At 53.4% G+C, this 24,923-nt stretch overlaps 8 protein-coding genes across 8 annotated transcripts; 4 read left to right on the forward strand and 4 right to left on the reverse strand.

Moving 5' to 3' along the window:
* Window positions 1–90: 90 nt before the first annotated feature.
* PpBr36_09653 (uncharacterized protein) lies at window positions 91–1,659 on the forward strand (the record flags this gene model as incomplete). Its single annotated transcript, XM_029896774.1, has 1 exon — window positions 91–1,659. One exon carries the CDS (start codon window positions 91–93, stop codon window positions 1,657–1,659), a length of 1,569 nt encoding a protein of 522 aa, XP_029744757.1.
* Window positions 1,660–3,468: 1,809 nt separating this feature from the next.
* Window positions 3,469–3,588, forward strand: PpBr36_09654 (uncharacterized protein; the record flags this gene model as incomplete). The annotated part of the gene is made up of 1 exon (XM_029896775.1): window positions 3,469–3,588. The coding sequence occupies one exon, from the start codon at window positions 3,469–3,471 to the stop codon at window positions 3,586–3,588; it is 120 nt and encodes a 39-aa protein (XP_029744758.1).
* A 2,479-nt stretch (window positions 3,589–6,067) lies between these two features.
* PpBr36_09655 (uncharacterized protein) lies at window positions 6,068–6,568 on the reverse strand (the record flags this gene model as incomplete). The annotated part of the gene is made up of 2 exons (XM_029896776.1): window positions 6,068–6,252; window positions 6,469–6,568. Coding segments are annotated over 2 exons (285 nt in total), but the record flags the coding sequence as incomplete, so codon positions are not given.
* A 375-nt stretch (window positions 6,569–6,943) lies between these two features.
* Window positions 6,944–9,596, forward strand: PpBr36_09656 (uncharacterized protein; the record flags this gene model as incomplete). The annotated part of the gene is made up of 4 exons (XM_029896777.1): window positions 6,944–7,633; window positions 7,908–7,994; window positions 8,129–8,192; window positions 8,278–9,596. 4 exons carry the CDS (start codon window positions 6,944–6,946, stop codon window positions 9,594–9,596), a joined length of 2,160 nt encoding a protein of 719 aa, XP_029744761.1.
* Window positions 9,597–10,188: 592 nt separating this feature from the next.
* Window positions 10,189–13,059, reverse strand: PpBr36_09657 (uncharacterized protein; the record flags this gene model as incomplete). Its single annotated transcript, XM_029896778.1, has 4 exons — window positions 10,189–11,973; window positions 12,052–12,451; window positions 12,746–12,896; window positions 12,999–13,059. 4 exons carry the CDS (start codon window positions 13,057–13,059, stop codon window positions 10,189–10,191), a joined length of 2,397 nt encoding a protein of 798 aa, XP_029744763.1.
* A 547-nt stretch (window positions 13,060–13,606) lies between these two features.
* On the forward strand, window positions 13,607–15,370 carry PpBr36_09658 (uncharacterized protein; the record flags this gene model as incomplete). Its single annotated transcript, XM_029896779.1, has 4 exons — window positions 13,607–13,775; window positions 13,836–14,562; window positions 14,663–15,139; window positions 15,211–15,370. The coding sequence occupies 4 exons, from the start codon at window positions 13,607–13,609 to the stop codon at window positions 15,368–15,370; spliced, it is 1,533 nt and encodes a 510-aa protein (XP_029744817.1).
* Window positions 15,371–15,911: 541 nt separating this feature from the next.
* Window positions 15,912–17,991, reverse strand: PpBr36_09659 (uncharacterized protein; the record flags this gene model as incomplete). The annotated part of the gene is made up of 7 exons (XM_029896780.1): window positions 15,912–16,359; window positions 16,445–16,690; window positions 16,785–16,985; window positions 17,293–17,435; window positions 17,538–17,692; window positions 17,779–17,832; window positions 17,901–17,991. 7 exons carry the CDS (start codon window positions 17,989–17,991, stop codon window positions 15,912–15,914), a joined length of 1,338 nt encoding a protein of 445 aa, XP_029744818.1.
* A 2,213-nt stretch (window positions 17,992–20,204) lies between these two features.
* PpBr36_09660 (uncharacterized protein) lies at window positions 20,205–22,778 on the reverse strand (the record flags this gene model as incomplete). The annotated part of the gene is made up of 1 exon (XM_029896781.1): window positions 20,205–22,778. The coding sequence occupies one exon, from the start codon at window positions 22,776–22,778 to the stop codon at window positions 20,205–20,207; it is 2,574 nt and encodes an 857-aa protein (XP_029744977.1).
* Window positions 22,779–24,923: the final 2,145 nt, after the last annotated feature.

The following is a 24,923-nucleotide window of genomic DNA, read 5'->3' on the forward strand; positions in this document are numbered from 1 at the left end:
CAGCAAGGAGACATCGCATCCGACAACCGACGGCCTTGCATACTCTCCGACTATCACACTTTGTCAGACTCGGCGATCTTGACCGCCACCATGTCGGACGACGACTTCATGCAAGCCTCTGATGAAGAGGAATACGACTTTGATTACGAAGACGACGACAGCAACAACGACGATGGTGCTGTCGATATAGAGAACAAGTACTACAATGCCAAACAACTCAAGCAGTCCGACCCCCAAGAGGCCATTGATGAGTTTCTGGGTATACCGGCGCTGGAGGAGACCAAGGGCGACTGGGGCTTCAAGGGCCTCAAGCAGGCCATCAAGCTAGAGTTCAAGATGCAGCATTACGACAAAGCAATAGAGCACTACAAGGAGCTCTTGACATATGTCAAATCCGCCGTCACGCGCAACTACTCAGAAAAGTCCATCAACAACATGCTCGACCACATAGAAAAGGGTGCGGGCGGTTCACCTGAGGCCGGCAAGTGCATGGAGGAGTTCTACTCGTTAACATTGGCATGCTTTCAAAACACCAACAACGAGCGTCTCTGGCTTAAGACCAACATCAAGCTGTGCAAGCTTCTACTCGACAGAAAAGAGTATGGCACTGTGACTCGCAAGCTTCGCGAACTTCACAAGTCATGCGAGCGCGAGGACGGCACAGATGACCCGAGCAAGGGCACATACCTACTTGAGATCTATGCACTCGAGATCCAGATGTATGCCGAGACACGCAACAACAAGCAGCTGAAGCGGCTTTACCAGCGCGCTCTCAAGGTGCGGTCCGCGGTGCCGCATCCCAAGATCATGGGCATCATACGCGAGTGCGGCGGCAAGATGCACATGGCCGAGGAGAACTGGAAGGATGCACAGTCGGACTTTTTCGAGTCGTTCCGCAACTACGACGAGGCCGGGTCTCTGCAGCGCATCCAAGTGCTCAAGTACCTACTTCTGACCACGATGCTCATGCGATCCGACATCAACCCCTTCGACTCACAGGAAACAAAGCCATACCGCAACGACCCGCGCATCGCCGCCATGAAAGACCTCGTCGATGCTTACCAACGTGATGACATTCACCAGTACGAGGCTGTCCTCAAGAAGAACCTGGACCTCTTGGCCGACCCATTCATTGCCGAGAACATCGACGAAGTCACGCGTACCATGCGCACCAAGGCCGTACAGCGCCTGATCGCACCTTACGAGCGAGTCCGCGTCGACTGGATAGCCGCACAGCTCCGAATCACTGAAGCCGAGGCCCGCGACATCCTGGGGTTCCTCATTATCGACGGCAAGGTCGCTGGCAAGATTGATCAGTCGCGTGGCCTGGTCGAGATCGAGTCACGGGCCGATATGGACCGCGTCGTGGCCATCAAGAGCTTGGCTGATGCGCTGCCCCTGTACTTTGGCCAACTGTTCAGCTCGAGCGAGGGTCTCAGGACGGGTGAAGCCTCGGCCGGATTCTTTGGCGGCGCTGGCGAAGGTGATTTCTTCATGGGCTTCGACGAGCCCCTCGGCGGGCTTGGTCATGCAGTGAGGAGGAGCACGCGTGCCGGCAGGGGCAAGACTGCGGGGACTGCATGGGGACGAGGTAGTAGCTCTGGCGCAGGGCCCCTGTCATATCTCAACTCCTCGGCAGTTCATTCGACTTTTACGTGATATTTCTGGGCATGATCGGAGCTGATCCGATTAAACCCGGAAACACTTCAAATGGTTGGGTCCTGCTCTTGGTAGCACATTCACGATTCGGGGACTATGGCTGTCTTTTTTCATGATTTTCATTTCTATGGTTCTTTTCTCGTCACATACATCGCCGCGGAAGACTAGACGGTACGGGCATTTGGGAGCTACGGAGTTTGTTGTCGCCTTGCGCATTGCGCTTTGCGCGTCAAAAAGATTAAAAAAAATTATGATAATGTCATGACTTTTTCAATTCCTCGGTCACCCGGACCACAATCTCTTTTTGCCATTTGGAGGATGCACTCATTGCCAAGCCCGGTCTTACCGTCGGCTTGAATACGAAACCGGAGACTTTTATTCTGACAAGTCACTTTTTCCCGGATCGTATGTCTTGTGTTCGGTGTGCGGCGCCAGCTGGCTGATTATTTCGCTCTTTTCAGGGTGACATGCTGACGTGCTTTCCCAGACTGGCGGATATTTCGAGTGTGACTGTGTGCCCCAGCTGCGTGGTGGGTGATGCAAGAGGATAAGATAATACCGAGGTGGCCCCTTCGCAACAGATGATAGAGAGAGAGACGCTACACTAAGGTAGCATTTATGGCCACGGACGGCTCCCGGAGAAGACTCCCCGGCGCGAAAGACGGACCAACAGGGGGAAAAAAGGGCATACAGGAGGACGAAAGTTGTGTGTGGTGCGATCTGAGGCGTCCCACCAATGAAATCGGTGGGACGTGACCAGAGTATGCAGTATGCAGTCCTCGCCGGTTTCGTGAGGGCAGACAGGCACGAAAAAGATGGAACGAGTAGAAGAAACAAAAGAAGATGAAGAAAAACCAAGATCTTGGTACAATTGGAGAGGGGTGTACCGGCACGTAGTAGACAACAAACCCACAGAACCTAAACAGGTACGGCCAAGATTTCAGAGCCTACCAAACATTGTATCCTCATCCTGGGTCTATGATCTTAGAGGGTGCAGTTGCTTTTTGTTGCTGCTTTCAGGATGAAATGAAAACGGGGGGATTTTCCCCCCTGCGTTCCGTTTTCCTCAGCAGTAACCGGCTCCCAGTGCCGAGCCGTGAATTGTTCCCCAGGTTGCAAATATAGTAATGGGCAATCATCCACAGCCACCAATGCCAGGATATTATGGTCACACATGATGCAAGGGAGAAAAACCAGTACGCTCGATGGAGATCAAGCAGTTATCAGATGCAAGGAAAGGCGGAGAGACGGACGGATGAAGGAATGTCTACTTGCAGATCTTTGGGGACGGGTCATGCCGCCTACCAAAGCAGAGTAGCTAGACCGCATCAATCTTTATCTATCGATAATGTATTTTGTGTTTTATGGGTGAGTACGGAGCCGGATTCGTTGATGGCGTATTGTCGCTTGTGCTGATGCAAAGAAAAACGGCATAGAAAACCTTGTTTTCTGTCCCTGACGCCATCCGACTTCTAGTTGCCCAGACTTGCCAGGCAAACACCACTTCAGATTTTTTTTCCCCGAGACACGGAAGGTTCTCGAGGGCCCAGAAACAGGGAGGGTGGGCCACGGGTGGAATGGATGTTTAAGGTTACACTATGCGGTAGCAGCAGTTAGATGAAGGCGCGGGATGCATGAGAGATCTTACATCTAGAGGGTAAAGAGCTATTCCTTTGTCACGACTGGAATTGCGACTGATCAATCGCGTAGCCCAGAGTCAAGAAGAAAAGTCACAGGCCCTGTAAGTTCAGAACGCAACGCAATACGAGTTGTCTGCCACGATACCAGATGCGAGGCAGCATAAAAAAGATGCTTCTACCAGAGCCCGCGCTTTGCAACGGGTTAAGAGAGAGAAAAGAAACATCAGGCGTCATCAAATCTGCGGCTGCTCATCCTAGCACAGCACACACGGCACAGAGAGAGGGGTAAGAACCCGGTATGTGACCTATCAACTTTGACGGGTGCGCGGTGGCGCGAGCAAGGGGAAACGGGCTCCGGATGATGCTCACCATTACAGTAAAGCACAGCATGTGAGTTGCCGGGCGAGGTCGACTCGGGATGACGGCCAGTAATTGCAAAAGTCAGAGGCTTGTGGGTAGAAAGAATTTGTCCAAAAAAGAAAAGAGGGGGAAAACAAAGTCGAATGCAAGGGCAAGGAGAGGAAGAGGCTAACATAGAGAAAGATCGACGCCAGCAGGGGCCGGGTTTATAACCGTCCTAGGTTATTAGGGCGACATGGATAAGGTTAGCGTAAATTTTACTAGCTCACCCATGGTGCATGTACGTATTACTGCCGGTTCGTCGTCGATAAGCTGCCCTTTCAGAGAAGGAGACCTGACTTGACCATGTTGTTATGATCCAGGGCAGGGTGGGGACTCTGTAAGGCGCAACGACAGTCTCCCCCGGTGAACAGCACGTAATCCTGGCCGTTGGACAAGGTGTGCATTCCATTCTAATCAATTCCGAGCCCGAATGGCTCGGCTCGCTCCCTTTCTCTTGTTCAGGCTGCCTTTGGGACGGACACGTTCCGCTTGGAGAAGCGATTGGGTTTCTGGGTTCCGCCCTGATTGACTGGTCAGCAATCAAGCACTTAGTACGCCAAGTCTTTCCTTTGTGTTGGTCAGAGCTCAGTTCAAAGTACGAGGTACAAAGTGACAGTGGCAACCGTTCTGAATTGTCAAACAAGACACATCAGAGGGTCACATTGAGAGATTTTTGACTCGATTGTACAAAGTAAGTGTTTGTGGATTTGCTAGGGCCGAGTTTGTTATTTCACTCGCCCTGGTTGCTATTAGCGAGTACGCGCACCTTATTAAGGCCACTAGTCTAGTGTAATGTGGGGTCTACTCGATCTGTGGCGGCATCAAAATGGCCTCCATCTCTTCTCTTTCTCGCATTCTCTGCAACGCCACTAGACTGTAGTCTAATACCACACTGCCTAGGTACCTTGGGTGTATTTGATGGTTGATTTTGATGAATCGAATCCTGAAATGGCTTCCAAGCGCTGCTGTGGCCTTTTGCGGACCTACACAAGACCATAGTTTACCGCAAATTCAATCGGCGATCGATAGTGGTTATTTAACCTTGGCGTCGGATGCTCCCACCGTCAAAGTGGGTCCGTTGGTTGCGATATCAAGGGCAAATAAATGGCCAGACCTTGCACTGACCAGACTCGGGAACACGGTAACATGGCCGTAAAGGTCGGCGATGTCCAATGAGCTGTTGGCACCTGCCAGGGTTTCTTCGTCCAGGGCTGCCGCAGGTATATTTGCTCCATAGGCGGACCTATCAATGGTCACTGGAAATGATGCCTGCAATCTGGCTGACAGCAATGTAACCTACCCAGCTATAAAACGAGCCGGATTTTCTTCGCTTCGCTAGGGTTCACAGTAAAAAAAAAAAGTCTCTAATCTCGTACATGGATCTCAACTGGTAGGTCCTGTAATAGATGGTCTTGGAATGCGGGGGTCATTTGATAACTGCGTCGCAAAGCAGCACCGAGGTGCCGGATGAATGGGGATGTTCTAATTGACTGCAGACCAAGGCACTGCTTTGATTCGCACCAGACCCATCATTTCATCCTGCGCCGGAATTGGCTTTAGCGAAGATGGAATTATCCGTCCGGAGAGCTTTCTATCACAATAAACCCCTGGTTCCTGAAGGGAGGGAATTGAACGGCTGCCGTTTTAATGTATGCTGACCTGTTCGTCCCGTCCTTCCAGTCTTGATGCGGGCCAAACATTGTCATCCCACCAAGCCCAGCCAGCAAAACCCCCAGGTGCCAAACAGTGGATCTGACCGCTTTAATTGAGTAAAAATTCCCGGCATCACCAAAGCCGGCAGTCTTCCCGTCCGTGCGATTTGAAGAAGTGTGGTGTCCTATTTGACGACACTTTTAGTGAGGAGTACTTCTGACGCCGTTTGTATACCATCATCTACGCCCCAATTCGGGCCTTGCGATCCAACAAAGATGATCGTCAGTGGCGTCGCACCAGCCAGTTCTCGGTAAACCCACCTCTTTAAACCCTCCCTCTTTGTTTGTCCCAGTTGAGCTGTCACAGGGAGGCCACGGGCGGCCGCAGTTGTCCCAATCCTTGCCATGGGCGCACAAGGATAGGAGAAACTCACGAGGATAGAAACAAAGCGTTATGGTCGGTCGGTGCAACGCACACAGTACGGCAAGCACCAGCACCAGCACCACCTGGCTGTTCTTGGTGACACCCTGCCACGCAATATTAGATGGCTCGAGGATGCTGCCACTATTTCAAAACTTAATCAAGTCAAGGAATCAATGTAGCAGCCAGCTGCTGCAATTTGTCTGTTCGTTTGTGCTAAGACAGGGCCATAACATATACAAGGAAAACACACCTACACCCTCACAACTCACTCGAGCTGTCCTTCTCTCCCCTTATTCGCTATTATCCTCCTCAAAAGAAATCCTGCTGCAGCCACATCTGTCAACCAAGGCATCCCCCCGTATCGTACTATAACATCTCAATATTATTCGGTAGATTCCTGTGCATCTTCTCACACGGCACAGCCGCCGTAGCCGACATCGCAAAGAGCACAGGTCGATATCTCGCTTGGTATGTACTGGGCAAGCAGATAGACAGATCCCATGCTCCGTTACAATTCCAAGCTGGAACCCCCCTCCCGCCCTCCGACTGGCACACTATCTTCTGCTCCACTTCAACCACGATTCGACACGGCTGGGCCTGGGAGAGTCCAACTCCACGATCTCTTCCCTACTTACATTAAGCGAGCGACCACCAAGATATTTTCTCCGGTTTGCTGACATCTGACGAGCTGGTACGGTGTTTGACCGCACAAAGCAGTAGCACGTCAATGTGCAACCAAGGCCGCACCTAGACCGAGACCCAGACCCAGACCCAGATCCAAACCCCGGCCACGTTGGTTCATCACTTATAACCTGTCGGACCGCATTCCGTTTGAGTCGCCTAATCCATCTCCTATCAAATTTCGTCCTCGTTGTGATCCCTCGCACCTGCAAATCCCTTCCGTGTAGGTGCGGGAGGGCATGTTGTCATCTTGATTCAAAAAGGCAAAGAAACAAGCAGCACTGCACAGACCTGGCCAAGAGAGACAACCCGAGTGGAAAGTGTGAAGGCTGAAGACGGATCGTGCCAGACTTTCAGCCGATTTGGGTGCTCCGCCAAAGGCACTGAGGAGTAAACCACCAAACGAATACGCGCGCACAAAGGCGACGGCAACCTCCAAGGAAAAAAAAAAAAAAAATAACAAAAACAGACCCCAAGGCAGCCCGATGTTCCGGCCGCGACCAAACCCTGTCGACCAATTCGCATACCCATTTGGGTTCAGCGCCGACCAAGAGGCCGATTTCTCGTACTATTCACAGCAGCAATTGCCAAACTCCTTTCTGCTTGCGGCAATTGGATGCGACTCGATTCAGGTCAGCAGACGAGAAGCTGGAAGTGGAGGAATTCCAGCACAGCAGCAACAGGAGGGACCTTGCACAAACGAGAACACCATCGCTGCGGAGCCAGGCACAGGTGGGGCAGCTATCAACCAAAGAGAGGGGGCTACCCTGTCTGGGGTGGCTCCTTCACCTCCCCATACAACACCAGCAACGGCAGCTGCAGCAGCTGCTCTCCTCGATCGTCATCGCTACAGCAGAACCAACCCCACCTCGTCTGCCGTGGTGGTTGGCGATTTCGACTTTTCGAGCTACCAGCTCCCAAGCCATCAGCTCAACCGACACAGCCTCCCTCATTCTCGGCCATCTTCTCACCAACTATTGTCATCGTTGCCATCGCCCTCCTCGCCCACCACTCACAGCCTCGTTCGCAATCGGCTGAACGACCCGGAGCTCCTCGCGACCGCTCGTCTTTTGCGGGAGACGACGGTCATCACCAAAATGGACGAAGGCGTCGCCGCAACCGACGACCTCGCTGCTCAGGAGGCTGCTGCAAGGGAATATCAGCCACAACTTACGGTAAGCGTTTGTCGTCCTATATTATGCAGCTCTCTTTTCATTTTCCCAGTCTATAGCACTCCAAAACGCTGTTTAAACTCAATTGTGTAATGGTCGTTGCCCCTTTGGCGACCGTCAAGCTCCTGATCCAGATCGCTATTTTCGATTTCCCCGCATTCCGCTAAGCTAGGTTCTGATCACGCCAATTGATTGTCCTCGGGCTTCCACCACCACATACCTTACCCTTGTTGGATCGACAGCGCTGACTTGTATCTTTATTTATCCTCTGAAACAGGGTCCTCTCGTTGGTTTCAAACAGCCAAGCCATGCCATAACCGAAGAATACGCCAAGGCCGACCCGGTCTACGTGGAGAAGACGATGGTAAGCTAGCGCCGACATGCCCGACGTAATCCAACTAGAAAGATCGCAAAATGGGAAGGAGATGGAATTCCCAACACCCAGTTTGCATCTTACTATGCCGCTGAAACCATGGATGGGGCTGACTTGGTTGCCAGGCTCTCCCGAACACGTACTCGCACTATCGCCCCATACTTGGCGACGGCAATTGCGGCTGGAGAGGTGAGCAGGACCTACGTACCCTGTCACCAGGGTTTGGTTCGTTATCAACAGCATCATTACCAATGTAAACTAACATTCGAATCAGCAATCGGCTACGCGTACTTTGAGACCCTCATCCTGACAGCGACTTCTGCTAAGATTAAGGGGGAGCATGAGCGTGTCACTTCTCTGAACGACTACATATCCAACGTTGGTGGGTATGGTTCGTATATCTGGGAGGACATGGTGGACGAAACATTGGCACTTCTCAAGGAAATTGGCGATTTCCTTGTCCAAGGAGATCAAGAAGGCGCCTTGGCTCACCTGCACACCCGCTTTAACCAACCTGAAGTCTCCAGTGCCATAGTCTATCACCTTCGCATGCTGGCTGCCTCGTACCTCAAGGGTCACCCTGGCGATTACGAGCCATTCACCAACGGCGGAGTCCAGAATCACTGCAGCGGTACGATCGAGCCTATTGATCGTGAGATTGATCACCTGGGGGTCACCTTGCTTGTCGAGGTTTTATTGAAGCCGGCGGGGTTTGTTCTCGAGATTGCATATCTGGATCGCAGTGCCGGTGAGCAAGTTAATGTCTACCGCTTCCCGGACGAGGCCAACGGCCAGGATGAATCGACTTTGGGCCCTGTGATTCACCTTCTGTTCCGCCCGGATCATTATGACATCCTCTACAAGCCGGCACCCCAGCCTGTCGACCTGCAGGTATATCGCGCCATGATTCCCACTGAGATAGTACCGGATATACAACAAATGAGCCAATGGGGAATGGACTCAACTGCCTCCAATATCAACTATGACGTTCTCAGCATGATTCCGGGGTTCGACTTGAATCCTAAAGGGGGTCAGCGTCAGCAGGAATTGATGAATGCCCCATCTTACAGTCAGCGTCCAGACCCAGCCGCGTCATGGACGCCGTCGCCAACGTCCTACACGCAACAAATGACACCGCCAGCTCCATCTCCAGCCTTGTCGGTTACCTATGCTTCCCAACGAAGCCGTCAACAGTCTCTTCACGAAGTTCCACCACAATCGTACGTTGCCGTGCAGCACCATCTCCAGCACCACCATCAATACCATGACCCGCCGCAGCACCAAGAGCAGCAGCACCCAATACGGTTTAGCACGCACTGTTGGCCTACAGCACAATCGAATGCGTTTTCAGACTTCCCTGTGGCAAAGGAAGAGCAGACTTTGCAGACGGCGACTATGCAAAACAGCCCGCTGAATACGATACATTTCAATAACCCCAATTTCCAGCCTCAAGAGTACAAGCCCGGAGACGAAGGGTCGCCAAAAGCAATGGCAAACAAGAGAAAGGGCGAGCAATCTGCCAAGAAGGCGAAGAAGCTTGCCGCGCCCGATCACAAGGCCATGGAGCGTAATTGGAAGCCAATGTCACTCTGAGAGAAGGGAACCGTGAGACCGGAAGCAGGATGCGCATGCTTGTATTTTTGTGTGTGATGGCGGCGTTTCCAGTACCAAGCTGGAAGTCGTATGGGAGTTTGTACGGGAGATGACTCTACGACGCAAGATTGCGAAATTCTTGTTTGATGGTAATGTATGGCCACGGCGTTTAATGTGTCCTTTTATATCCTTTTTTTTTTTTTTTTTTTTTGTAACTGCATTTTGAGGAAAGGGAATGTGGTGTGCGATGACCAATGTTCACGACTCTTGCATCTTGATACCATGCTATTGGCCTCACAATACCAGAGTGAGTGTGCCACGAACCAACTATGAGACGGAAAACAGCTGGATTGTCGGTGACCGGAGCCCAAACTGTAGCGAAAATGCAACATGATAAGAGGCGCTGGACTATCCTAACGAGTGAGAAGTTGTAACAGCAGAACCCCCCACTCTGCTTAGATGCTGAACAATTATCACAGTTGACGACAGGGCTGTGGGAGTTGATGAGCTCGACAATCTCATTGCTGGCCAGACCTATCAAACGAACGCTATTTGGACAAGTGAGACAGTCAGAAACACGAATTGATTCCATCTAACTAATGGGTTTGTTTTGACCAGGTCTCCTCTTCTCGATGGCAAGAACCGTGTGGATGAACTCGCTCTTCAAGGCGCTACCCTTGCGGCTAGCCAGTAGCTGCGCAGTCTTGAGTACGTTCTTGATCTGGCGACCATTGAGCTCGATCTCGGCGAGGTCGTCAATGTCCCGCTCGGGCACCGACATCCTGCCGCCCAGAAAGTTGCGCCAAATGGCGGCACGGGAGGCCGGTGTCAGGTCCGGGTACTCGAGGCTTACGTGGATGCGAGACTGGAAGGCGCGGTCGATATTATCGCAGCGGTTGGTGGTCATGAACATGATACCCTGGAAGTACTCGAGGGTCCGCAGGAAGATGGACACGACCTTGTTGCGTTCCAGGTCGTGGGTCGACCGGGCCTCGAGGAAGACGTCGCACTCGTCCAACAGCAGTACGGCGTTCCACCGCGCGACCAGCTCCAGTATCCGCGACAGGCCGGCCTCGACCTCGTGCGGCCGGCTACCCAGGTCGCCCGAACTGAGCGTATGCAGCGGCACGCGGAGGTGTTCGGCCACCGCCTCAGCCGTAAGCGTCTTACCCACTCCCGGAGGCCCCGACAGCAGGCAGATAACTCCCTGGCCCTTGCCGGCGATGACGTCGTCAAACGATCCCTTGGACTCGGCGTCAAGCTGAGACTCGGTGAAGGCCATGATGAGCTCCTTGTGGTCCTGGTCCAGCACGAGCTTGTCGAACGCGCCGTCGTCCCAGCGTATGTCGGCGATGCGGTCGACGTAAAAGTCGAGCCACTTCTTTGCCTTGAGGCTGTAGCCACGCGTGCGGCGGTGGCAGATCATCTGGTGGAAGGGCGTCAGCTTGACAGACCCATCCTCATTCAGGCCGTGCTCCAGCTTGTACGCCTCGAGACGCTCCAGATCCCGCGCGTTCCAGTCGTCGACATAGCGGCGCGGGGTCGGCCAGGGAGAGAAGCGGTTGAAGCTCTCGATGTCGACGACGACGCGTCCGCTGATCTCGACGGGAACCTCCTTGCCCTGCTGGTCCCAGCCGATGGCGGTGCCAGAGTACTGCCGGTACTTGTGACCCGCGAGCTCCTCGAAACGGGCGCCGCGACTGATGAGGGCGGCGCTTAGCGCGTCCCGGTCGGCGTGAAACGACAAGGGGTTGATGTTCAGCCCGGTGATGGGCTTGGTGCCGAGGAACTCTGGAATGTCGGTCGCCACTTCGGAGCGGCCGAACTCGGTACCAGAGAAGTCGACACACTCGCCGCGCACACGCAGGAACTTGCCGCACTGGTTCTCCATGTACTCGGTCTCGACCACCTCCATGGCCACGGTCTGCGCGCTGGTGACGGCGGCGTCCCCGGGCTGAAAGATCATCCATAAGTCCGAGAATTTGATGACGCCGTGGCGGATGTAGTCCTCAAAGGCGGCAATCTTGTCACCAATCTCGTACCGGAGGATCCCGTCCAGGACTGTCAGGTGCTGGCTCATGTCCCTTTTGTCCTTGTCGTCGGCGTCGGCGTCTTTGGCAACCTCGGCGACGTAGGCCTTGAACTTTTCCCAGCGGTGGACAAAGGGGACAAAAGGGGCCTCGAATTCAAGCCGGTCCAGCTCGATGGCCACGCCCGGGTAGTCGTTCAGGATCTCGGCCAGGGCCTTCTTGAGGTGAGGAGACTGAATCACGATGGAGTGCGCCTCGAGCTTCTTGCGGGCATCGTTGGACTTGACGTTGCGCACCAAGACGGCGTATTGGGCCGTCTCGTCGTTCTCTGCAGGCTCTGGGACGTCCTGTGTTTTGAGTTTTTGTGTTAACGAAGGGGATGACGGAAGACGGGCGAGATTGCTCTATGAACGAGGTTGACTTACCTTGGGATACTTGTCCACCCACGTCCAGTTGCCGTCGCTGTCCTTGAGCGAACGGTAGATGTTCTTGGGGGTAGCTAAGGAGCCGCGAGGTGCGAACTTCTTCTTGGCCTTCTTGGACTTTTTTGACTTTTTGGATTTGCTTTTCTTGCGGTCTGCCTCTTCATTCGTATCCTCCTCGGTGGACTGGTCGTCGGTCTCTTCATCCTCGGTCTCATCATCGGTGCTACACTTGGAGGTGGAGTCTTCCTCCTGCTCGGACTCTGGAGATGAATCCTCATCAACAACAATTTTGCCACGTTTTCCGGCAACCTTGCGGGACTTGCCGCATTTGCAGGCCGAGGCTTCTTTAGTGGCTTTAGAGCGCCGACTTTGGCGGCCCTTGGTTGCTCGAGCCATGATGCTTCACTTGAAGGTGAAAGTAAGAGCGATACGTCTCTGAAGTGCTTCGAGATTGGGAGGAGCACACGGCTGAAAAGAAGGCCTGGTATGGAAAATGGATTGTGGTGTATGTCAGGCTGCCCGATAAATAGGGTACATATTTATATTCGATCACAGTGAGCAGAGTTCATGTCAGGCAACCGCAACATGATAATGCAGGCCCATCACAAAATCACGATAGCCCTGCTGGCCGGGCGGCCGGTTGCCTGCCTGCTCTGCCTGCATAAACTTTATGCCATGCGCGTCCAGCACATACATTCTTTGTTCGTCTACTTTGGTCTTGGTCATGGTCTTGGCAGAACAATCAGACGGCAGCCTTACCAACATTATCAGCGGTAGCCTTACCGATACTATCGGCGGTGACTCAAAATGATCGACTACTGGGCGGGAAACATTCGGATGTCTAACTAGGGTCTGGCGGCTAGACTTTGGGGTCCCGACAAATGAAAGATGGATCAAGCCCAAGTGCTAGGCAGCAGAGCAGAAAATTGAACGAACTTGACGCTAACTGTCATATTTTGAGGCCGACCTAGGGGGTTGAGGCTGGCCAGGATTGGCGGGCTCGGACATGGATAATTTTGGTTGCCTTCCCTTGTGGTCGATCCGTGGCGTCGCAGCACATTGGTGGAGTCAAGTAACCCAGGGTATCTCGCCGGGGCGAAATCGAACATAAACCGACGATGTTACCAATGGTGGGGTAAATCACGTGCCCAAGTCTACCGATTGTCCTTGTTACAGTACAAGCAAGGTCTTCGGATTGACTCGCTCAGAGATCCACATCGCGAAAGATGGCAATATTCCCAGCAAGACGAAAAGCCATCTCTCCTGCCGACCGATTTCGTCTTCCCGACACTTGTGCAATACGATCTTTTCTCTTGGACAAGCCCAGCACCCGGATGAGCTTGTCATGACGCCGACATTAACCGTTCAAGATGGGTACAGGTGCGGGGCATTGCGACTCTGTTCGTTTAGTTTGGTTGGCACTCTGCCATTTTTCTAAGCGAATTTAAAATAAATCTCTCAATCGCTGAAAGCGCAGACTCTTGACGTTGGGCCAAAACGAAAGAGATTTTTATATCAGCCACATCCGCGTCAAATCTCGCTAGTCCATGCAAGAATGGCTCCGCGCAACCTCCAACCCGTAGAAGGAAGCTATTATGACTCGAATCCAAATGAGGTCGACCCCAGCGGCTACATTGTCGAGTCTGCGCAACCCATAGATCCAGAGGTGGCGAAACGGGCGCTAAGGAAGATCGACCTCTTTCTCATGCCTGCTATGGTCATTGGTAAGTCTGCTGCTCTGCTGACTGGCTGCCATTACAAGTGCTCATAGAGATGCGGCACAGGCTATGGGCTCGTCTACTACGACAAAGCCATTCTCGGCAGCGCTGCCCTCTTTGGCATGACCTCGGACCTGCAACTTTCAGTCATAGACCCTGCCGCCGGCACGGCAGACACCACCCGTTTGAGCTGGGCTACGTCCATTTTTTACTTTGGCCAGCTCGTGGGCTCTTACCCCATGATCTACACCCTGCAGCGCTTCCGGACCCGTCACGTACTCCCGTCGGTCGTCATGGTCTGGGCCGTCATATGCGCCGCCACCGCTGGCGTCACCACCTGGCAGGGGCTCCTGGCCCAAAGGTTCTTCCTTGGCTTCACCGAGGCCATCATTCCGACGGCCTTTGTGACCACCGTCAGCGGCTTCTACACCCAGTCCGAGCAGGCCCTGCGACAAAGCTGCTGGCTATCCGCCACGGGATGGTTCATCGTGATAGGTGGCGCACTGAACTATGCCTTTGCCCAGATCCGCGGCGGCACTCTGACTTCGTGGCAGTATATTTACGTTCTCGCCGGTGCCCTGACCTTTTTGTTTGGCATATGGTGCCTTTTCCTGCCCAACTCACCGCTCGACGCATGGTTCCTCACTCCAGAGGAACGCGTCGCTGCTCTGGAGAGACTCCGGGCAGGACAGACTGGAGTGAGGCGTGATGTGCATGAGATCAAGATGGCGCAGGTTGTAGAGGCTGTTTGCGATGTCAAGGTTTGGCTTGTGTTTGTCATCATGGCAGCTGCGTAAGTCGGATCGATCTGGCGACCATCCGGGTCTCTTTTTCCATAGACTTGTTGCTGATACGTTCCATCCACCCCATCATTTGGTATCTGCCAATCACAGATATACCGTCAACGGCGCGGTCTCGGGCTTCGGGCCCTTGATCGTCTCGACCTTTGGTTACTCTGCCCTCGACAGCATCCTCTTTCAGTTTCCCCTCGGCCTGATCAGTGCCGTCGGCATCCTACTCACCGGCTGGTTCTCGGCCCGCACCCCTGATATCCGCATCCCGCTCCTGATCACCTGCTGCCTGCCCGTTGTGGCCGGCTTCGTCACCATTTGGAAGTCGGACTGGGGTGGTGTCAACAGTAGGCCCGTCGCCCCCGTGGTCGGCTATTCGCTCATTGGATTCTTCGGACCGGCCGTTAGCCTGACCGTCGCCCTTGGAGCGGGCAACGTCGCGGGCGAGACCAAGAAGAGCTTTGTCGCGGCGGCCGTCTTTGTGGCGTACTGCGTCGGCAATATTGTCGGCCCGCTGATGGTCAGGAGTCAGAGTAGGAGGGAGCATTATCCTGAGCTATGGATTGGATTAACTGTCTGGTATGTGACTCGTTATCTTGTCATCGAAAAGCGAAGGCGAAACTCGTAGCACCCCAGCTAACCGTCACCAGTTACTGCATCGTAATTGCCTCGGCATCGGCGCTTTATGTGATCCTTCGTCGAGAGAACAAGATACGCGCGCAACTCCCTCAAGACCAGGAGGAGCGGGACAGGTTGGCGTTCAAGGACCTCACAGACAAGGAGAACAAGTACTTTAGATATGTGATGTAGTGGGGCTACCCACCGGGGATAGATGTCATTCCAAAAGATCAATCGACGAAACGAAATGGACCTCTGGTTGTTATGCCAAGTTACCATCAGCTCCTAACCGTCCCTCCCGACTTTCCTAGACACTGATATGCAAACAAATCCAGCCCAGTCTTACAAGCACAGCCGCGACAGCAAGGACTATTCCCTCGCGGCGTGGGAGCAACGCTTCGGTGGTTGAGCAGCCCGCGGTTCTATACGTGATCGATGTCTAGCTCTCAATGGAGAGTCTACCTTGGACACCCAGCTTATGCTGGTAAGTTATCGCAACTGGCCAAATCAGACACGCGCTGCAAGACAGAATGAGTAGCCCAAACAGAGGGTGAATAGCCTGACCAAAAGTACAGGGATCCTTCCGCCTGTGGGAGACGACACATACTCAACTAACAAACAAACTAGTACATCTGGTCTCGTCTGGGACCGTAATAAGGAAACCTTTGGCATGGCCTAGTCATGGGTATATGAAGTTGTCCATTAGATGCTAATGCCTCACACTTTTATGAGATTATGAGGAGCTATCACTCGCCCCTTCATCCTCCCCTGTCGTTTCCCAAGCCCACCGCACCAGATCTGCAAGACGCGCACACGCTTCGTCGATCTGGTCCTCGGCGATTAAACTAAAACTGATACGGATATGGCTCGTTTTTGCACTATCCACAAAAAAAGCACCCCCGGGTAGGGCGAGCACCCGGTTTTGCAGCGCTCCCTGTTCCATCAGTTCGAAACTATCCAAACAGCGCGGCAGCCGAAGTTTTAGCCACAAAAACATGCCCGCGGTCGGTGTGTGCCACGTCGCCAGCGCGGCGAGGTGTTTGCTAGCGGCCGCGCAAAACAGGTCACGCCGCCGACGGTACAGATCGGCGACCGCCTTCCCGTGGGTCAGGAAGCCGTCGTGACCCCAGTGCCGGAAAAGAGCGAGGGCGAGGACCTGCGTGGTGGTGCATGGTTGGAGGCTGGGGGCAAGGCGGTGGGAGGGTTGTACGTTTAGCTGCGTGCGGTCAAGGCGAGATTGTGTGGGGTCTATAGCGGAATCCTTACTTTGTGTTCTCGGTCACCCTGGTTACGAGCTGTACGACCTGCTTTGACCCAGTGAGGAAACCAATTCGCATTCCCGAGCTGACGACCTTGCTCAACGAGTCGAACCGCGCAACGCGGCCAGAGGTTCCCATCAGCTCGACCTCCAACCCAAGGTAGCTTCGCGCCATGCTGGGCGGGTCGTAATTGAGATAGTAGTAGGCATCATCCTCGAAGATGACAAAATCGAATCGGTACGCCAGCATGAGTCTAAGACCAATCCGTCATTTAGCACGAATCAGGCACCCCCCAGCACGGTATCCGCAATGACACCACGGGTAAGATCCTTAATCGTATAACCTACATCTCAATCTTGCGCGACTCCGGGCAGGTCGCTCCGGTCGGGTTGGATCCTATTGGCGTGGTGTACAGGACCTTGGGCCGGGGACGCCCTGGTAGCCAGCTGGACAGGATCTTCTCCAGTTCCGCTGGGATGATGCCGTATGCATCCGTCGGGATCTCAATAAGCTTGTGGTTTTCGGCCTTGAGAAAGCCAACAACCCCGCTGTAACAAGTCAGTTAACGGGTCGATCAGTCAATCAGTCAGTCATTCAAACAGAGAGAAAAAAAAAAAAAAAAAAAAAAAAAAAAAAAAAAAAAAAAAAAAAAAAAAAAAAAAAAAAAATCCATCCCCTGCTAAACCTGTCTAGCCTGTCATTGCCGTCTGCTGTTGAAACGCAGTGTTGGGCCAACTCACGCGTAGGATGGTCTGTTGAAGGAGTAGTTTTTGGTCAGTGTCAGTGAATCAACATCCTCTCTCCATTTGAACCCGCTGCTGTCTTCCCAGCCAGAGAGAATAAAATTTGACTTACGATTCAATCATTACGGCATCTCCTGGGTCTGTAAAGACCTGGAAGGCCTTGAAAATGAGGTCCTGGCTTCCATTGCCGACGCAACATGACCAATTTTCGCCTTTTGAAAATCCGTGAACACGCTTTTGTAGTTCGAGGAACCACTGCCATAACAAAGTCAGCAGAAGATACACTCCCAGTTTGGGATAAGGTTTGGGGATAAAAAACAAAAAAAGGAAAAGAAAAAGTAATGGGGGAAAATGTACGTCAATCAGATGCGCGTTACCACCTGCCAGGTCGTATTGGAAGGCGTTCGACGTCAGCTCGTGGCCCAATGTAATGGTTTCTTCCGGTCCTCCGTCGGGATTTTTGACGTCAAAAGAAACATTTGAAAATGGAAAGGTTGACGGGTGTGGCATTCCTAAATGGTTCCAGTTGTGGCGTCAGCTTCCCGTCAAACTACCGAGCTTTTTCATTCTCAATCGTGGTTCTAGTTCCGGGACTTACCGGGCACAAGAGAGATCATTCCCGGTTTGCTCCCCAGCGGAATCAACCGACGAACTAAGAGGCTGGTCAGCAAATTTGGCTTATGAATAACAGTACTAAGGGTTAAGATTTTAGCTTCTTACTGGCCCCAGGTTGCCATCTTCGTATGCGTTTGGACAGTAACAAGTCGATGTCCAAGGCTTGCCCTTGGGAAAAGCTCGTAGAAGTTGGCATTTTGAATATACCGGTTTCGTCCCAAGCGAACTATAAAGACTGGATGGATACAAGCCAAAGTCTAATCCAATGTAGTCTGCACAAAGGTATGGTTTTTAAATACGTCGAAGCCGGGACTTGGCTGCATTTGCCCCATTTGAATCATTTGATGGTGCTCGTCTCCTTTCGGCATCATGCACCCACTGCCGGGCTCGCTAATGCCGATCTTGATAAGAGAATAAGGGTCACGAACCCACATCACGGTAACTCGCCTAGAGGGTATTAAGGATCAGGTTAGTGGTCCATTGGTACGTATAACAGAGACCACAGAGACCGGAGAGAGAGAGAGCTATGAGAATATAACATACATATCAACCAACGTCGATTCATTGTTCTTATCTAATCATGTAAAAGCTCGAAAAATCATTAAAGTCTGCAACACTCGGCCGTCTTTTGCGGATCAATTAATCCTCCGTCCATTACATGTTGCTCATCCTACCTAACGATGTGAGCCTGGTACTATGTACAAGCCAGCCATCTCTTCCGAGGATCAGCTGAACACGGTGTCTTTTGGTAACAAATACTGTAGCTCGTATCAGATACAGAGTAGGAGGGATTCTGCATGGGAATAATGTTGAGGGTCCCATACTTCTGGGATAAACTACTCAGTATCTACCATAGCATGAGTAAGTAGCTTGATCCAACTTTCCGGCTGCCTGCGAGTCAAGGCTATTGCGTACTCCCTGTCAAAGATCCACAACCTCAACCACTACTGTGGTAACAATGGTATCAAGCAAAATATTCAATGCAATGCCATGCTCGGACCTTATAGTACTGCGTCGGGGTTTGTGCAGTCGGTGAAGCAACCATGGTAAAACGAGACGTACACGTACGCATTGGCGCTTTAACTTTTGATTACCACTCAATCGACCATTTGTAGAGAGAAAAAAAAAAAAAAATTATTGGCTCATCCTTTCTAAGTCCTGCACTTCTAGTTAAACTAGAATAGTAGGGAAACACAACCAGTTGTACTAGCAGAAGCACTCCGCGATGACCAGGGTCTATTCCGGCTATTACAATTCTCACCCGCTACCCTTACACTCGACGACCGCATCTCCAATTGTAGTCGTGCATGTAGTGGCATCGTCAGTATCAAGAACAATCCTTTTGCCACCGTTATCAGAAAGGTGCATGGTCTATTCAGGGCCAGGATATTACGGCTCCCAAAATAGCGGCTTGTTATGTTCGTTTGATTAGTGCTGACATCAAGTTTCAAATGAATGGCTTGAGAAAAAGAATGACTTGTCTAATGGAACGTACAACCAGGCTAACACGATAACGTGCGGTGGTGCTAAAGAGATATAAAATCAAACAATGCGTCATTAGGTAGAGAGTGAGGTTGTAAAGCGCGCGCGTTAGAAGCGTCAAACAAAGCCCAATCACTACCGGCACGGCAGTGGACTGTCTCCCGGAAACCAATGTCAGGAGGCGCGATGTTGGCAACCACAGAACAGTGAGAGGAGAACAAGCCCCTCGATCAACTTGAACCTGAGCACACGGCGCCCGGCCTGTGCATTCTGGACTCCTGAGAAGGAAGACGGTGTCTGCACATGTTGAAGAGCCGTTTGATTTTGATTTTGATTTCTTCTTCTCATTCTAGTTGCGACGTAGGCTTGCCATCGACAGCGTGGGCGGCAAATTGCAGTCTTTATGCGGGCCTCACTGTGCTTTGCTTGCTGCACTTGTATACGACGTATTTATATGCTCCTCGGCCAAGACGGGCGTTTACTAGACCGTATGCCTGTATGCAAGTGAGTCGTTGATTTCCAAATCCATATCATAAGCCGTGGTTGATGCGAGATGCAAGCAAGTAGATTTGAGAGTACGCCAGACGGATGAGCCAGGAAAAATAATTTCTTATCATAGGATTGGGCGCTTGAGTAGCAAGCGTTTGCAAAATCCTCAAATACCAGCGTGATATTCCAAGGGTAGGGTTCATCGGACAAAGTGTTAGAATGACTAGCTTCAAACCTTGTCCTGACCAATTTGGACAAGAAAAAAACTGCCATGTATATATATACAGCGCAACTAGAGCGGGAAAGACAGAACGGGAACAGAAGCCCAGAGCTTACACAAAGGATGGTAACCCCCAAGAAGGCAAATGCGAAAGTCGAACCAAAGAAATAATGCACGCGCCACGTTATATATCCAATGCACACATGATTACACCTCCCTCAAGAAGTCTCCCTCTCCCTCCCGTCCGGCGAGCTGTTGCGGGTCGCCATGTAAAACTCGTACTTGTCAGGGAAAAGGATGATGTTGGCCAGCCTGACCAGCTCCACCTCGGCAGCCGACAGCGGCAGCTCTGGCGCCTTTTCGTCGACGTCCATCTTTGAACCGTCGGCCTCGGCCTCGGCCTCGGCACCAGCCGACCTCTCGCCGTCGACATCCATCTTGTCGGCCTTGCTGCCGCCTTCCTCGGTCGAGGACCCGTCGTCGCTCTGGCCCCCACCGATCCCCGCACTCCACGGCGCGAGACCCATGGCCCTCAACCCTTCCTCCCCTCCCACCTCGCGGATCTCCTTCTCCCCGAGCCGCCCCACGTGCGGCGCCTCGGTCCCCAGCCCCGTTCCCGTGCTGTCAAAGTCCGGGCCCGGGTGGCCGCGGAGAAAGTTCTTGCGCTGCCGCGCCATGTACAGCGCGTTGGTCTGCGTCAGCGGGCACGCGGGCGCGTACACCATGAAGCGCTCGTGGCGGGGCCCGTCGGTGTTGGTCGCCTTGGGGACGGGAGTGCTCGGCTCGGCTGCTGCTGCTGCTGCTGCTGTCGTCGCCGGGGAAGAAGACGAAGAGACGGCCGACGACGTGATGGTGTAGGCCGTCTCGCAATGCCAGATGATGTAGTCGCCCGCCTGCAGGTCCGGCGGCGTGACCAGCGTCCGCTTGAGGTCGAGGTGCGGGTGCCAAAGCTCCGTGACTCGCTGCGCGTGGCCCGGAACCGCGCCGTGGATGATGGTGTTTTGCTCCTCGTCCAGCTCCCAGTTGTCCGGGTGCAGGAAGGCCTCCCACTCTGGACCCTCGCGCGCCGCCCCTTCCGGTGCAGGCTTCTTGGGGGAAAAGAATGGCCGCAGCAGGAAGTAGGCCGTGACGAGCTTGGGCGACGGGAGCAGCCGGATCATGCCCGGCTGGACTTGGGTTAGGGCGAGGAGGCCCTGGAACATGCGAAAGATGCTGCACGCCCCCGCGCCGTTGTACAGGTCCGGCGTGGCGCTGATCCGCCCGGCCGCGTCCCACGGGTCGTAGTCTTCCCAGTTGCCGCGGAAGATGGAATCGTACGTCCCGCTGCGCCCGTACCCGTCAGGCTCCCAGCGCTCGAGCGATCCACCGTCGACCTGGGCGATTATGATGCCCGAGTTTTCGGCAGCGGCCGTGTCAGCTGCCGCCGCCGCCGTGGTTGGCGATGGTAATGAGGACGGCGGTGCCGATGGCGCGGTCTGCTCGGAAGGTTCTGGGGCGGTGGCGACGGGTGCAGGTGCAGGTGCAGGTGCAGGTGCTGTGGCTGCCGCGGCTTTGCTCTCGGGACTCGGCTCGCTCTGCGCTGCTGAAGGTGCAGGTGCAGGTGCTGGTGCGGGGGCGGGGGCGGCGTTGGAGTTGACGTGGATGCGGATACGATCGGCGTAAGTGATGGGGAAACGGGTGGCCATGCGATCCTCCTCGGTCGAGTCCCACAGACTCATGGCGAACTTCATGGCACGCAGCACGTGCGGGTGCGCCCTGGCCCTGATCTGGGCCGGGGTCCAAAAGAAGTCGAAACAGGTCGGGTCCTGCGGCGGCGGCGGCTTGATGTCGTGCTTGGTTTCGAGGTACCTCCTCGTCTCCTCGACCCAGGCCTCGGCGTCGCGGGGTGGGACGACGCCGCGGACGACGCCCACGCCGAAGCGCTTGAGCAGCTTGCTGAACTCGGCGATGCGGGCGGGGTTCTCGATGTCGGCGTAGTCGATGGCGCCCATCAGCTCGAGCGACGACGACGTCTCCCGGATGGCGGCCATCTCGGCGTTGAGGGCGACGATGAGCCGCGCCCAGCTGGCGGCCACCTCCTTCTCGCGACCGGCAATCAGGCGGCGCTTGATGGTGGCGAAGCGCGACTGCAGCGGCACCGGCTGGGCGCCGTAGAACGAGAGCACGGGCGGCTCCATGGTCCTGGCCCGGCGGCGGAGCTTGTTGAGTCGGCGATCCTCCTTTCTGGACTTGGGTCGCTCCTGGGGTTTTGGCGTTGCCGATGCCGAGGTCGGAGCTGAGTTTTTGGACGAAAGCTGCAGGTCGCCGATTGCCGGCGAAGGCGTCGGTCCGCGGGAATTCCCCTCGCCGTTGTCCTTGGATGCGACGCCTGGTTTACTGCTGTCCAGTGGTAGGGATAATGACGACGAGGATGAAGAATGTGAGTGCTTTAATAATGAGGGCGCAGAGGATGCATGCTGCGGGTGCTCGAGTATATATTTCAAAGACGATGCCGCGGGCGGTGGTGGTTGTTGTTGTGGTTTTTGTTGCTGCTGCTGCTGCTGCTGCTGCTGCTGACCGCAGGCGTCATCTGTTGCGCCGCCGCCAGAACCTGACACATGCAGGGCGAGCTTGGTGCTTTGGCTGCCGCCGCTGAGCTCTCCCGGGTTGCTGCTCGGGTAGCTGGCGCTGCGCACAGAGCCTATTTGGAACCGCCTGTCGCGCAGGTCCAGCGCACCCAGAGGCGGGGGAAGCGCCACCTTGACGTCGCCTACCACGGCCGAGTCGGTCGGTCGGGAGGACAAGGGCCACATTGTAGTAGTTGTTGTTGTTGCTGTTATTGTCGTGGTGCTGTTGCTGTTGATGGTAATGATGCCTGTGTTGGTGTCGTCGGTTTCGATTCCATCTGCTAATTTCTGATTTAATCTCCCGTGCTGCCCAGGGGATTTATTTCCCCTTGGTCCCCTCCACAGCCTGTCTCGTCCTTTATGGTGGCGCAAGCTGGGTGTTCGATCGGATGCAACACGAATGCAAGATCCGGCTTCGGGAACAGGGAACTGCCTCCTTCCAGCGCCAGTTGAGTGCCTGTTCGAGCTGCAAGACAAAAAAAGAAAGAAAAAAAAAAAAGAAAACGTGACCGGCTCCAGGTCACCAAAAACAAACAAAACAAAAAAATAAAAGACTTGACACGAAAATGCAGTAAGCAGCAAGCCCTGCTCCTGTTATATGTGGATAGGCTTTTGTTAGATGGAAGATGGGTGATGGATGGACGGGATAGCCGAAATGGCTTGGACAGATCCACGCGAATCGGATTGCCAGCCAATAGAGCCGCAGGTTGGATGCTCGGTAACAAATTCCAGCTCCCTCGATCTCCAGTCGTCCCAACACACCAGAGTTAAAGAGAGGCAAAGGACACACTGTGATATTCAGGCAGCAAGAATTAAAGATGGTGTTGTGGATAATCCCTCTTTTAACGGGATGGACTGGGGAAAAATTCTATCAAGATTGTCAAGGAGGAAAATAACCGTGGTAAAGGGATGAGAAAAAAAAATTAAAAAGAAAAGACAAGAAAAAAAGTCCCATGCAACCGGGACCGACAGAAAAAAAAGCCAAGAGGGAACACCCAGGAACAGGTCTGCTTAGCTGTTCGGCGACCAATCGTCCGTTCCAGACTCGGAGTGGTGGCCCGCTTGTGCCTATTTTACATTTGGAGATTGGGGAAGGGAATCCATGCAAACCCCCAAATTCCTCCCCCCAAAAAAGTAGACCAGGGTGGGCACCGTCCTTATTTTCCCGCCCGTACCCAACGGGCGGCTTGATAGAGTTGACGGATGTACAGACAGATATTGTCCGGATACAATATACATATACAACAAGCGGATGGGGACCCCGGCATGCGAAGCGAACGAAAGAAAACAAAAAAAACAAAAAAAAAAAAAAAAAAAACCCCACAAGGCTCGCCTTATCTCGCAATCAATCTAAAATACAGACGAGAGTGACGCATCATTTCAGCCAATACAATCTGCGCAGATGACTGGGTCTTTTGTCCCTTTCGCTTCTATCTTTCTTGTTCCCCCACACAATGACCCTTAGCTGACGCGATTTCAGTCAGGGCAAGGGTGATGTGATGGCGAGCTATCTACCTACATCACAGATTGGCCTGTTACGTGTCTGTAAAAACACAAAGGCAAGAGCATGACTAGGTAAATTCGGTACCTTTCCCGGCTTCCACCTTCGCTTACTTGGCCCCCCCATATGCCACGGTGTTTGAGGTGGTTACGATAAGATTGGTCAACCTTGTCGTCGGCCATGCCCCCTGCAACAGTTACCATACTGACCTGGAATGTGTGCTGCCCTCGGCAATCAATCGTTCAAGGTGACAAAAGCCAGCACTCTCGATGCAAACAAGACACAACTCGTCGTATGATAATAACACTGAGAGATATCAGCTGCGTGGGTAAATATCGGCCGAGTGAACATGCCAAGAACAGGCGCCCAGCACCAAGCCCAATAATAGCCTAGCCCCAAGCATCAAGCCTACACCATGCACGAAGGACATCTCCCCAGATACATCCTGGTCTGACTCCGGTAAGGCGGAAGAGCAGGGCCGACACCCCTGTCCTGGATGCACAGCAACCCTTGGTTCCGCTCGCTTCCCCCCTCCAGCTCGAGCTGTCAAAGAAACAGTGGCTACTGGGACGTACGTGGATGGGTGGGCTGGCTTTTTAGCGGTAATTACGAATTGAATGGGCGTCTTGGTGTGGTGTGGTGAATGATGGATGGATTAGATGGTCTGCACGTGTTGCAACAAAATTTTCCCCCGAAAAGAAAAGGGTATTTTTCCTTCTCCGTCTCTGTCTCTCTATATTTGCGCTGCTTGGATTTGGGTTTAATTACCAGACTTTCATCTCATGATGCGCCAGTCCGATCTCTCCGGTGGCGAATGGACAGGTCGAGGC

This window comes from Pyricularia pennisetigena, assembly GCF_004337985.1.
Source record: "Pyricularia pennisetigena strain Br36 chromosome 7 map unlocalized Pyricularia_pennisetigena_Br36_Scf_8, whole genome shotgun sequence".
Taxonomy (NCBI): domain Eukaryota; kingdom Fungi; phylum Ascomycota; class Sordariomycetes; order Magnaporthales; family Pyriculariaceae; genus Pyricularia; species Pyricularia pennisetigena.